General features: G+C 31.0%; 7 protein-coding genes across 7 annotated transcripts; 3 read left to right on the forward strand and 4 right to left on the reverse strand.

The window, feature by feature from the left end:
- Positions 1-472: 472 nt before the first annotated feature.
- On the reverse strand, positions 473-2,322 carry copE (coatomer protein complex epsilon subunit; the record flags this gene model as incomplete). Its single annotated transcript, XM_020574266.1, has 6 exons — positions 473-543; positions 685-714; positions 1,195-1,283; positions 1,373-1,617; positions 1,714-1,849; positions 1,922-2,322. The coding sequence occupies 6 exons, from the start codon at positions 2,320-2,322 to the stop codon at positions 473-475; spliced, it is 972 nt and encodes a 323-aa protein (XP_020436338.1).
- Positions 2,323-2,462: 140 nt separating this feature from the next.
- Positions 2,463-4,358, forward strand: PPL_03300 (WASH complex subunit 3; the record flags this gene model as incomplete). Its single annotated transcript, XM_020574267.1, has 3 exons — positions 2,463-2,471; positions 3,029-3,699; positions 3,773-4,358. 3 exons carry the CDS (start codon positions 2,463-2,465, stop codon positions 4,356-4,358), a joined length of 1,266 nt encoding a protein of 421 aa, XP_020436339.1.
- Positions 4,359-4,940: 582 nt separating this feature from the next.
- sonA (UAS domain-containing protein) lies at positions 4,941-6,729 on the forward strand (the record flags this gene model as incomplete). The annotated part of the gene is made up of 4 exons (XM_020574268.1): positions 4,941-5,121; positions 5,288-5,589; positions 5,667-5,807; positions 5,878-6,729. The coding sequence occupies 4 exons, from the start codon at positions 4,941-4,943 to the stop codon at positions 6,727-6,729; spliced, it is 1,476 nt and encodes a 491-aa protein (XP_020436340.1).
- Positions 6,730-7,295: 566 nt separating this feature from the next.
- On the forward strand, positions 7,296-8,704 carry PPL_03302 (uncharacterized protein; the record flags this gene model as incomplete). Its single annotated transcript, XM_020574269.1, has 5 exons — positions 7,296-7,408; positions 7,513-7,677; positions 7,800-8,010; positions 8,086-8,342; positions 8,422-8,704. The coding sequence occupies 5 exons, from the start codon at positions 7,296-7,298 to the stop codon at positions 8,702-8,704; spliced, it is 1,029 nt and encodes a 342-aa protein (XP_020436341.1).
- A 158-nt stretch (positions 8,705-8,862) lies between these two features.
- PPL_03303 (sugar porter family MFS transporter) lies at positions 8,863-10,665 on the reverse strand (the record flags this gene model as incomplete). The annotated part of the gene is made up of 5 exons (XM_020574270.1): positions 8,863-9,513; positions 9,579-9,869; positions 9,927-10,198; positions 10,273-10,466; positions 10,538-10,665. The coding sequence occupies 5 exons, from the start codon at positions 10,663-10,665 to the stop codon at positions 8,863-8,865; spliced, it is 1,536 nt and encodes a 511-aa protein (XP_020436342.1).
- A 215-nt stretch (positions 10,666-10,880) lies between these two features.
- Positions 10,881-11,525, reverse strand: PPL_03304 (uncharacterized protein; the record flags this gene model as incomplete). The annotated part of the gene is made up of 3 exons (XM_020574271.1): positions 10,881-10,906; positions 11,136-11,259; positions 11,442-11,525. The coding sequence occupies 3 exons, from the start codon at positions 11,523-11,525 to the stop codon at positions 10,881-10,883; spliced, it is 234 nt and encodes a 77-aa protein (XP_020436343.1).
- A 269-nt stretch (positions 11,526-11,794) lies between these two features.
- Positions 11,795-13,717, reverse strand: PPL_03305 (uncharacterized protein; the record flags this gene model as incomplete). The annotated part of the gene is made up of 4 exons (XM_020574272.1): positions 11,795-12,466; positions 12,538-13,055; positions 13,377-13,488; positions 13,577-13,717. 4 exons carry the CDS (start codon positions 13,715-13,717, stop codon positions 11,795-11,797), a joined length of 1,443 nt encoding a protein of 480 aa, XP_020436344.1.
- Positions 13,718-13,763: the final 46 nt, after the last annotated feature.

The raw sequence follows: 13,763 nt of genomic DNA on the forward strand, positions 1-13,763 counted from the left end.
AAGTCTTATTCTCAAATCAAAACCTTTTATTATTTTTGTTTTCATTTTTGGTAGATCGTACAATTGCTTTCGCTGGATATATGTCTATGACATAGAGAGCTGATTAATATTCTGAAAAACAAGTAACCAGTCATAAAATTTTGCAGAATCCAAATTGGACTTAATGATACCATTGGTTGGATCCTGTTTACATTACCACCATATCTGTTATAAACTTTGTTTACGCATTCTTCTATTTTAATTCTATTCTGTTGTGTCCAGTGCTTAGATTTGAATGTTGTCATCTTCAGGTAAGGATTGAAGAAAGTAGAAACATAAAATGGTTCAATGCCACTCTCTGTTGTTGTGTAAAAACTCTAAAGTATAGTTAATTAGAAAAAAATGAAAACAGAGAATTAATACATTAAAAAAATGAAATAAATTTAATTTTATATATAATAAGTTTACTGTTTTCAATTGACTCTCTGATAATTCAAAGTCTCCAAATTTGTTTTCCAATTCTTAAAGTTACAACTCCAAGACAAGAGAAAGCAATTGTACGATCTGTCAAAAAAGAAATCTTTAAACTGAAAATTAGGTTATTTCTAAGATAAAGTAGACATTCATAATTATATATTACTTGCAAGCAGTATCAAAAATAAGACTTTCAATTAAGTGATCATCAAGAACATGACCGGTAAATACATATACTTCCAAGACAGTTGAGAACTATCTCTGAAAAGTATAATATTTACTATTAATTGTCTTTATTATTAACAATAAAAAAAACCAATAATTTGATTCAATACATATCATTATTATTTTGAATGTTGTATTCTAAACACACAATTTGGATTATCAAACTATTTAACCCGCCTTCAAATAGAATAATAAATTTGACCAAAAAACAATACGTCAAGATAGCAATAAGTATACTTTTGAAACTAATAAATCACCAATCCAGAGGTGAAATTGACTTAAAATAAATAAGCTTATCCAATTCCTCATTAAAAAGGAGCTTGAGGTCTTTCACATTATTTTGGTTTAATAATAAAAACTGTTTGATTGTTAATTAAACCAAAAATAATAATTTGTTTTGTTTTATTGTTGTTTTTCTTAATGATTGTATCAAAGGTAATAGTAATTGATTATTACTTTTAATTATTATTATTATTATTATTTATATTATTTATATTATTACTACTATTTATACACCGAATCTAGTTTTTGATCTATCAAAAGATTGTTCTGCATGTAATTGTGACTCAAGCCAATGATGCTTAGGTGATGTCGATTTAAGTTGACTAAAATATTTGAAGTATTATTAGTAATCGTTAGATGGGTATTGTATTGCATTGATTAGTTGATTAATTGAATGATCATTAGTAATTACCTTAAATATCTATTTGTAACTTCAACTGGTTTCTTCATGTGAATATAACAAGCGATTAAATTTGCAATGGTATCTGGATCTTTTGAATTCTTCTCGAGTGAGAGCAACAGCAAGTTCTCTGCCTTTTCGAATCTTCTCAATAAGATCTCACATGTTGCACGACCATTCAACAAGAGTGAAGTTGGTCCATACTTTTCAGAGAGTTCTTCAAATACTGATAAAGCAACCTTTACCTGCTCATCTCCCTATTATAATGATCATAACAACAATAGTAAATACATTAATTAATATTATCATTCTTACTGCTATACATCATAATAATAATTAAACTTTTTACTTACTTGAGTGATTGCAATCCATGTAGAAGCAATTAAAGATGGAGTGGCATCGACATCGATTGATTTCATTTGTGCATATTGTTTCTCTGCTAAATCCAATCTATCAATCTTTAAATATGTTTGAACTAGCAATGACATACTAAATGATAATATTAATAAGTATAAATATGCGCATATTATGTTATATATTAATATATAATATATTATTTACCATTCTAAATTATCAGTTTTGTTAAGAATACGTAAGGTATCTTCATAGTTTGATTCGTTGTAGAAGATAGTTGATGCAACTAGTTGTACGATTGGGTTGTTGTAGTCAACACCATCGGTCAACCACTTCTTGACGGTGGCGACTGCAGTTTCAGCGTTGGCATTTGGCGATTGAGTGTAAGATGCCAATAGACGAACGGCCTGTAGCGATGGATTCGCTTCGGACTCTCTGATCTCTCTCAATACCATATCGCAATCACCGAGAGCAATCATCGCTCTGTACATATAGCACTCTGCATCTTGTTTGGCACGCAATTGCTTCGATCTCTTATTGACCTCATTGACAACCGCTTGATAATTACCAAGATAATAGTAATTCTTTATTTCGAAAAGCTCATCCATCCTATAACTAACAAACTAACTAACTAACTATAACTAACCAACAACTCTAAATATGTATATATATATAAAATACACTTATTTTTAATAACAATAAAAAAAACAGGTCAAAATCAATCAAAAATAAAATTAAAAAAAATAAAATGAAAAAAGTGTGCACCTTCAATGATTCATTATTTTAACACACAAATAAAATATTTTTTTTTAATTGCAGTCAGTTTCTCCACGTTGCATTGCCAAGATCCATGGATGATAGAACAAATACTTTTTTATCAAACATATCATATGATTTATTTTTATAAAAATCTTAGAAATAAGAATATTAAATAAATAAAATAAAATTTTTTATTTAATAAAATTTGTTATTCATTGTTGTTTAAGTAATCTTGAATCAATTAACATTAATATTGGTCGATTAAAGAAAAAAAAAAAAAAACTAAAACAAACAATCAATGAATTAAAGGTTGTAAATAAGTAGATTTACAGTGTATTTTTAATAATGTTTATAAAATTCGATTGAAAAGTTAAAAAGGTTTAAAAAATTTTTTTTAAAAAAAATTTCAATTTTTATGATATTTATTGTTTCATTCATAATTGAGAATTAGTATTATTATTTTTGCAACATTTAATAGATATATTTATTTATAATAATAACTTTAGGTGTAGTAATAGTAAAAACAAAGACCACAGCTTAATATTTTTTTAATAGAAATATTTGAGATATTTAATTATATCTCAAAATACAACAGATATTTTTACAATGCAAGTCTATGTTGATTACCGTAATGTTGCAGCTATCTCTCACAAGAAGACATTGTCCTATGTCAACAACTTTGTGATCAATACAACACAGTTTTTGAATAGATTCAACTATTTGTGTGAACAGAAACTCACTGACGTTAGCAATCAGCTGAATCGTTTGGAGGTGACAATGTCGCTGCTGGAGATCAAGTTGGGTTCGATCGATGGTTTGGAATCGCTGCCCACCGCAAATGCACCAATCATGACAAATACCGCATCCGGAGCTTCTTCTTCGGCCGCTCCACCACCTCCACCAGGTTCCACAACAACAACAACAACAGCCAACAACATTTCAAATGCTTCTGCACCACCACCTCCACCACCACCACCCGGTTCAATCAGTACCAACGCTGCACCACCACCTCCACCACCTCCACCCGGTTCCTCGGCAGCGGCACCACCTCCACCACCACCACCATCATCATCTTCGGGATCTTCTTCCGACTCAAATTCAGCAGCCATTACCTATCGTGACGATCCTCGTTACAAACCATATTTCAACCTCTTTGCCAAGGGTGTTCCACTTGTTGCCTTCCAGGGTAAGATGATTGCCGACGGTCTCAATCCAAATGCAATCTTGTATGTATAATCAAATGCAATCCTTTATTAAAATCATTCATGAATGAAAACTAACTGATAACTATCTTTCTAGGAATCCAGATGGAACATCGGATGCCGCCCCACCAGCATCAAGTTCGACATCCGCTCCTCCACCTCCACCCGTTTTGGAATCACAATCAAGTGTTGATTCAGGCTTGGACGCATTCATTAGATCACCGAAAGCACCACCACCTCCAGTTGTTCCATCTGACAACAGTGATGATAATAATGATAATGATGATGATGATGACGACGATGATGATGATGATAATAATAATGATAATAATAATAACAAGAATAACAATAATAATAATAATAATAATAATAGTAGTGAAGATGTTGATCTGTCATCACTTTCAGTACTTCCACCAGAGATTTCAGATGATTTACCAATTATTACATCTACACCATCTGTTCCACCACCACCAATGATTTTCGACAATAATAATAATAATACAAATAATAATAATGACGACGATGATGATGATGATGATGACGATGATATCTTCATTCCAGCTCCACCATTAGCAGTCGATGTTTCAAATTCCGCTTCATTGGAATCAATGATTACAAGAAGTCGTCAACACGATGACGATGATGACGACGACGACGATGATGATGACAATAATTGGAATTAAGAATTTAATATAATATAAATATCAATCAATCAATCAATCAACCAATTAATTAAATGGTCAAATTCAAGTCAAATTCAAAAAAGTCAACCTATTTTTTTTTTAAAAAGTCCAACAACTACAACCAAACAACAATAATTTATCAATATTTTTAAATTAAACACATACAATGACGATAATTTATTATTCATATTATTCTTTAGAACCTAAGGAAGTGGAAAAAGAAATCTAAAAATAAAAAAATATTTGTAAATTAATTTATTAAAAAAAACTTTATCATTCTTTTTTTTTTTTTTTTTGAAGTTCATAAAAATAATAATAATAATAATAGTAAAAAATAAAAAATGTAATATAATATTTTGTTTTTTTGTGTTTTTTTTTTGTGATCCACAATTAATTTATTTTTATTTTATTTTTATTTGTCATTAAATTGTTATTATTATTATTATTTTTAATTAGTTTTTTGTAATTATAATTAAAACAAAAAAAGACAGATATATTATTTCACCTATATTTTAATAATATATATATTTCATTTTCTAAAATAAGTTTATATTTCAAATAGAAAGAAAAAGAAATTTCATCATGGTCAACATAAATGTTAAAGCATCTACAGGTGATAAGTTCTCACTCGATGTAGAACTTTCGATTACCGTACAAGAGTTTAAGAGATTGCTAAGTGAGAAGTCAAATATTGCACCGGAGCAACAAAGAATCATTTACTCTGGTCATGTATTAAAAGATCATCAGAAATTAGAGGAATTCAGTAAGTGCTTTATTATTATTATTATTATTATTATTATTTATTTAAGTTATAGGATATAGATCTTTATCAATCAATCAATCAATCAATATTTATTGAATGATATTGATATTGATATTGATAATCTTATTGATATCGAAATTAATAATGATTATAATAATATATTTAGATATTAAAGATGGACATACTGTACATTTGGTAAAGAGTGCAGCACCACCACCTCAACCACCCACAGAGCAAGTACCCAACCCAAATACAGCATCGAGTCAACCACCACCCATTCCCGGTATGACCAACAATATGTCACAGATGTTACAGAACCCGATGATGCAAGAAATGCTAAACTCACCAGCCTTCCAAAGTATCTTTGATAATCCCGATGTTTTCAAAGAGATGATTATGAGCAACCCTGAAATGAGAGAAGTTCTCAATAGAAATCCTGAAATGAATCAAATATTAAATGATCCAAGAGTATGTATATTAAATCGATTCATTTCGTTTTGTTTTTATAAAGTTAATTAATATCTTTTTGGTTGTTTTTTTTATAGGCACTTAGACAAACATTTGATATGATGAGAAACCCAGAGTTGATGCGTGAAGTAATGAGAAATGCCGATAGAGCTATGGTTAATATTGAAAATCATCCAGAAGGATTTAATTTACTTAGAAGAATGTATACAAATGTTCAAGTAAGAATTATTTTAGTTATGTTGAAACTAATTAGCTGACCAACTGACTAATTTTAATTATTATTTTTAGGAACCATTATTTAATGCAGCAGCAAATCAACAACATGCCTCAAATCAAACAAGTTCAACTCCAGCAACCAATCCCGATACACCACTACCAAATCCATGGGCTCCACAGCAACCAGCAGCAGCTTCAACAGGATCGACAAATACACAACAATCAACCGCAAATAGAAATTCAGGAACAGGAACAGGAACAGGAACAACACCAGCAAACAACCCATTCAATATGTTTGGTGGAATGGGTGGAATGGGTGGAATGGGTGGTATGGGAGGAATGGGTGGAATGGGAGGAATGGGTGGAATGGGTAATATGGAGAGTATGTTAAATAATATGGATCCACAACAACTCCAATCGATGCTTAACAACCCAGCCCTACAGTCACTATTTTCAAATCCACAGATGATGCAACAGATGGTCGAATCCAATCCAACATTGCGTCAGATGGTTGACTCTAACCCAGCGATGCGTGAAGCTATGGCCAGACCAGAGTTTTGGACTAGAATGGCTGACCCCGCCAATCTCCAAGCGATGATGCAGATGCAACAGGCTATGGGAACACTCAGAAACAATGGTTTCTTTGGTAACGATATGCTCGGTGGAATGGGAGGAATGGGTGGAATGGATCCATTCGGAATGGGAGGTTTCGGTGGTGGTATGGGTGGTATGGGTGGTTTCGGAGGTTTCGGTGGATCGACTCCAACTACACCACCACAAGACCAAGAACCACCTGCCCAGCGATTCCAAGTTCAATTACAGCAACTCAATGATATGGGATTTATAGATGAAGCTGACAATATTAGAGCATTACAAGCAACCAACGGAAATGTAAATGCAGCTATTGAACGTTTGCTTAGATAAAAAAACAACAAAAAGTGTATTATCTGTATACAAAATATAACAATTTTTATAAATAAACCCTATATACCTCAACTTTTTTAAAAAAAAAATTCCATTTCTTATGCTTTAAAGTATTGATTCTACACAAAAGTTTTAATGATACAACTCCTGTTGAAACAAAATAGTGATTTTTGCTTTAGGTTCCTTATTCTTTGAGATGATGTTTATAATAATAGTATCAAAATAAAAAAATCTAGATATTATTTAATAAAAATAAATTTTTGTATAAAATATTGTAATTTTTATTGCAATCGGGGAGTTTTATTATTTTCTTTTAAATCACCTCTTTGTGTTTTTTTTGTAGGTCCAAGATTAAGTTTTGCAAAGATGCCCAACAAAAGATTCTAAATTTTTTGTAAGAACTTTAGATTTTTTTTTTTCTTTATTAATTAAAAAAAAATTCAATTTTTTTTTTTAAAGATATTTTAATAATTAGATGGTCTTGAATAAAATCAAACCTTAAGGTTTACTGTTTTTAACAACAATAAATAATTTAACACAAATATAATAGATAGATAGATATAAAAATGAAAAATCCAATAGTTTTTATAATTTTATTGGCTGGTATCTATTCGTGGTACTCTTGCTATGCTTATGCAATACCATCAGAATATTTGATTAAGACCGTACCTTATCATCGGTAAGCACTTGAACTAACTAGTTAATCATCAGTTATGTTTGAAACGAAAAAACTGATCTTCATATTGTTTTCGTTTTCGTTTTTTAAATAAATGTGTTATTCAGTCAGGTTACAGATTATAACTGTGGTGATGCCTCGTTACAAATGGTATTTGGATACTATGGTCAAGACATTAATCAAGAGCAAATAGATGATGTTGCAAGAACATCAAAGCATGAAGGAACAAGTTCCTATGACATCGTTAGAACTGCTCAGTTTTCTATTCTAAGGTAAGAAATGTATTTTCGTTTTTGTTTTTTTTTTTTATGTTTTATCATTATACTTATACTACTATAATCTCTGATCACATCATCATCATTACAATCGTTCATCAACTACAACAATAATAAAGTCAATCACAGGGAACAGACAAGAAAAAAAAAGAATTGAATCACGGATTTCCTAATTATCCATATGGTTTGAATGCAGTCGGTTATTCATCGAACGAAGAATGGATGGATGGTTTGAAGAGTGCTATTTCGCTGAACATCCCAATTATCGTTTTGATGCATTATTCACTTGAAGATCCAGGTGGTCATTTTAGAGTTGTCATTGGATACAATGTATGTAATAATAGTATTATTAATAATAGTTATAAACTACTTGTTGTATCTTTAATTAATAATCTATTTTAAAAGGATGATCTTGAAACAATTACTACTTTAGATCCATGGGACAGAGATGGTCAACCACAAGTCTATACACTTTCATATTCTAACTTCACAGCTTTGTGGAACTACACAGAGAAAGATTCTCCACGTGGTACTCCTTTCTTTGGTGTTGCAATCTGGCCATTGAATGTGGATATCGTAGCATTTTCAAATGGTAACCAAACAACTTTCAATGTAAAATTCGATTACACCAATCCAATTCCATTTTTATCTGAATTACAATTGTAAGAATATTGATAATAATTAAATCAGCAAAGAAATATCGATTAATATTAATTTCAATTATTTTTTTTCGACAATTAGATTACCAAAGACACTTGGAACCATTACAAATTTCATTGCACCAAAGGATTCACAATTCGTTTCGGCCAGTTCCTACACTACTGGTCCAATTAATGAAGGTGATACCGTGAAGAGTTTATTTGTTGTAAATTGTCCTGGAGGTTCTTGCCATGGTCTATTTATTGCCAATGTCGAAATACTTATCCAAGCATCCGTTCCATATACCTATGATAGAAATCATTACTATTATCCACCATATTCCTATATCGATGTAATTGGTTATTCAGAAGAAGCTAAGATATAATAAATATCATGATCATACACACAATAAAATAATAATGTGAATATTATATATTTAAAATTATAAGATTTATTTATTGTTTCTTTTTTTACAAACAAAAATAAACAAATCTAAATCTTTTGTGAAAGAAGATAATAAATAATTATTATTAAGTGTAAATGTTATTGTTCCATTTCAACTGGAGCTCTTTTTCTTTGTTGAAGTGGAGCTGTGAAAGTGTCATCGGGTTTGCTCTCCTCTAGATAGAGATTATCTGGATCACCAGCGTCGTGTTCATTGTTAGCTTGATCGTCGTGTGGTTCATCTTCATTCGAGGGTTCAGCTTCTGGCCCACCGTTGGGATCGTCATCGGCGACACCCATTGTTGTCTTTCCTTTCTCGGGTGGCAGCCAAATTGCCAGTGCAATAATACAAAATAAACCGATACCAAAGAACACCCAAAACATTGTTGATTTACCAATGTACCTGACTGCAGACAAAAAGAGAAAAGACAAAAGCATATTGAATAGCCATTGCAGACCGGTGATGATTGGAGCACCGATATTCTTTACATCGTCATCTAGAATCTCATTGATAACGAACCAAAACAGTGTACCAATAGATGCTTCAAATGCAGCTACGAAAGTAAAGAGTGCTACAATCGAGAGCCATCCTCTTACAGCTCCAGTCAACGTTACAAAGAAGATTGCAATCAACAAATCGCATGCAGTCATAATAATTGACCCTGTGAACAGTAGAATTCTTCTACCAACTCTATCTACTAAAAACATTGCAATAAAAGTAGTTAAAACATTCCAAAATTGTAAGATAGTCTATTAAAATAATAAGTTTGTTAATGAATCATTCTTTTTGTTTAGATCTTAAATAACTAACTTACCGAACCTGTAATAGGTCCATATTCTTGATCGAAACCAGCAAATTCAAAAATAATCGTTGAGAAATACATAAAAGCATTGATACCAGTCAGTTGGGAGAATGTCGCTAGAATCACACCCATTGCCATAGGTCTTCTATTTCTTGGTTCGCGAAGAATTGTCCATGGAGATGGATCTTTTTGACCCAAAAGTCTAAGCTCTTTATCACGTGCCACTTTTCTCTTTCTTTCGTTTATCCATTTAGGTGACTCTAGAATAAGGAACCAAATTACTAACACCCCAAATCCTGGAACCTAAACAACAGTAAGTTTACTTATTTTTAATTTATATTTAAATTTATTGATACATACTGCACCAACAGCCCACATCCATCTCCAACCATGAGGTGATGCTCTAAGAATGATACCCATAACATTTCCCCATAACAGACCGATGGTAATGAATATCTGAAAGACAGAACCAAACCTACCTCTTTTATTCTCTGGTACAACTTCAGCTACCATCAGCGGACATACAGCAGAGGCACATCCAACACTCAATCCCAAAATAATTCTCAGTGATGCTTGTAGTCCTAGAGGTGATACCGCAGCAGAACTAACTGCTCCACCAATACATGTTATTGCTATATTATAAAAGATTGATAAAATATATTTGTAAGATTAAGAATAGTATACAAAAATAATAGTAGTTATTTACCTGTGAAAAGAATTACAGGTTTACGACCAATAACATTCGCAATTAAACCTCCAGCAACTGAACCAATCAAAGCTCCTAATAGTACACTACAAACTACTAAACCTTGTTGAACTGTATTTAAACCTTTTTCTCTTGTTATCAGTGGTAGAGATCCAGAAATGACACCAGTGTTATAACCAAAAATCAATCCTCCCCTATTTTTTTAATTTTTTTATGAACAACTTTTTGATTTTGAAATGAAAAAAAAAATTTAGAGAATATTTACATAGCACTAAGAGTCACAACAATTAGTCTACTGTATCCAATCCTTTTCCTTAGAGTATCTATAACAACTATATCATCCTCTACAGGTTGTGGAGGTATGATTGATATAGTTTGTTGGTCTTCTATCATATTCTATTTTCCAAACCATATCCAATAAAAGATTCTACAATATTATTAAATTTTTTTATTATTAAAATATTATTTTTTATTATTATTATTTTAAGAATTTTTAATTAATTATTTATTCTTTTTCTTTACAAATATTTCTTGGATTGATATATTTTTTGAACAAATATTTTATAAAATTGAATGTTTTTACAAAAAACTAATGATAATTATTCTATCTATGAAAATTGATGTTCACAATGAGCTACAATATTTAAAATTAGGCATTGGAAATTTAGAAATATTATCTTTTAAAATATTAACCCCTTTTGTTTTTTTTATCTCTAGAGACTGATCAGGAAATAATAAAATTTGAAAACAAAGAAATATTTGAACTAAAGGGGTTAACCATTCGAATTTTAATTATCAGTTTTTTTCACAATTTAATTTTTATTTGTTATTCATTTTTTTATATTGATTTTCATATGATTTACAATGTTCAATCTTAAGTTTCTTTGCCAAACCTTGACTTGTAAACTCTTCGTCAGCTCGTGAGACCCCAACCAATAGAAAACCTTCCAGTTTTTGACCACCGAATAATTGACTGTCAGAACAGAACTATGTTCTTGTTAAGGAAATTTAAGGTCTCCAATGCCGATATCAAATACATGGATGATAGGAAGGTGGAGTTGAAGTTTCATTTCTCGAAGAAAGGAGACGAAGAGTTTACAAGTCAACGTTTGGCAAAGAAACTTAAGATTGACTTAGAGCAGAGATTTGGAACATTTCGCCAGACCAACACCTCCAATAGTTATTAATTTTGAAATACCGGTGGATATTCTCAGAGACTCGATGAAGAAAGTCGATGATGATGAATTTTTCATTTTTAAGTGGAAGAAGACTCAACAAGAGGCCAAGTTAGAAAAAAAAAAAACAAAATCTACCTCTGAATGTCAATCAATAAAAACACTGCTAAAAAAACTTTTTTTGTTTTTTTTGTAAATCAAATTTAGTTCTTTTTGTTTCATTTGAAACATTTAGTAGTTCAGTTTATATTTAGAGTTGTCCTATTTTGCGTGTTTTTTAATGAATTTGATTTGTATTTTTTTTTTAATAATAAATAATTAATTAACAATATTTATTTAAGTAAAATTTAATTGACTAATAAAGGTTGTATTTCTTCAGAGAGATTATCGTTGATTTCCTCCAATCTATCACTGAATTTAACGATTGGAATGCATTGATGTGCTGGTTGTAAAAGATATTTAAATTCGAAATAGCTATCTTCGTTGTTTGCAGAGGTCAGTTCATATTGTATACTATATACCAGTCCTGGGTCGATTGTTGATGGTTGAATGTTAATCATTGGATGTGTATTTACTATTCGGTGTTGTGATACATCCATGCTGAAATTACTCTGGTTGACCTGCTTCTTACCGATTTGCTCTGATCTATAGCTTCTAATCGATAGCTGTCTTCTATAACAGATTATTTGCAGTATGCAAAAAAGTGAACTTGTGTAACATACTATCAAGGCAGACATCGCAAGCCAGAAACCCTTTAAATAGGATTTACTGATTGGAGTGAGATCGTCATCGTCCAGATTTTCGAAAATGGAAAAGAATGAAAAGAATCCGATTGTCATGAATACCGAAGTAACAAAAGGTATATAGGTAACTTTCAACATTGGATCTCTAAAGAAATTCTTAAAGAGCTTGAAAACCAATATGAACGATGCCACTAGAGCACAAACCATACCAATAATATAGAATGAAAATACAGTTGCAAAAGTACCTTGGAGGTCCATTCCACTATAACTTTTTTCCTATATTTTGAATATAATAATATTAGATCAAACTTGTAATAAATATATATTAATGTCATTCTTTTACTTACACCATTGTTATATATTAAATTGCCAAAAGTGAAATAAGATAAAATTTTAAAAATATAAAAGGTATATTGTTTATCATAAATTGAATACCATGGATAGCAGAAGCTGGAAATAACCAAAGCAATCATTGTAAGCTGTGTAATTAGTTGAATGAAAACCGAAACTCTAATAGCTAGGAGTGTCTTTCTTAAGATTGGTTTTAGAATATATTGATGGTAGGAAACCGTTGGAATTGCACAACCAATCTGAATGTTGATAGGGATTTCCTGTAGTTGGAATTGGTAGAATCCGTCGATCTTGACACTGAGATTTGGTGGAACAACGTAGGTACTAATACTGTTGGATATAACAATGTTGTTTGTTGTAGAGATGGTCTCAGTGTTGTTATTAGAGTAAAAATTGGAAGTGGTGGTAGTTGCAACCGATGTTTTTCCTCTTCCTCCGAGATGAATACTCCTTAGTGGATTTTCAATAGTATGTAGTCTTCCAAGAGATTTTCCAATCTTTTCCCTGGTTTGCTCTGACAATAAAAAGAGGTAGATAAAATGAAGTACATAGAGAAATGTTGCTGCTCCATCCAGTGCAAGAGTAATGATAACTAGATTGAATCCAATTTTCGGTCCATTCGAACAAAGGCCACTTCCACCGTTGAACTCTACATCATCACCACAAAAGTCAGTGTAGTATGGGAAATAATCAAAGTTATCGGTGATTGAAAACAACGAGGAGAAAGCAATGACGCACATAATCAAAGCGACTCCAACCGAGGCAATGGTGATCATATACAGATTTCTCGAGAGTGAAGGCGTTAGTTTTGAACTCTTGATCAGCCATGTCATACTAATCATCGATGCAATACCATTGGCAATGATAGAGACAATCAAAACTGCAGAGATCACTGTAAACATATTATCTAAATTCCCTTCATAACTTAATTTCTGAGAACCAAAAAACTATTTTTTTAAAGTAGCAATGAAATTTTAATAAATAATCCTTTTTATATTTTCTTTTGAAAGTGTTGAATGTTTTATATATACCTACATAATTGAATACTTTTAATTCAATTATAAAACCGTTTAAATTCAATTCATACCATGGTGAAGTTAAAGATGCAATAACAATAAATATACTTGAAAAAGGCAATAGATATGCAAGATATGGTATTAAATTAAAAATTATCATTTTAAGCTTTTTATTATTTTACATATATGTTTTAGGAAAAAGAAAT

Source organism: Heterostelium album (genome assembly GCF_000004825.1).
Source record: "Heterostelium album PN500 unplaced genomic scaffold PPL_scaffold3, whole genome shotgun sequence".
NCBI classification, from domain to species: Eukaryota; Evosea; class Eumycetozoa; order Acytosteliales; family Acytosteliaceae; genus Heterostelium; species Heterostelium album.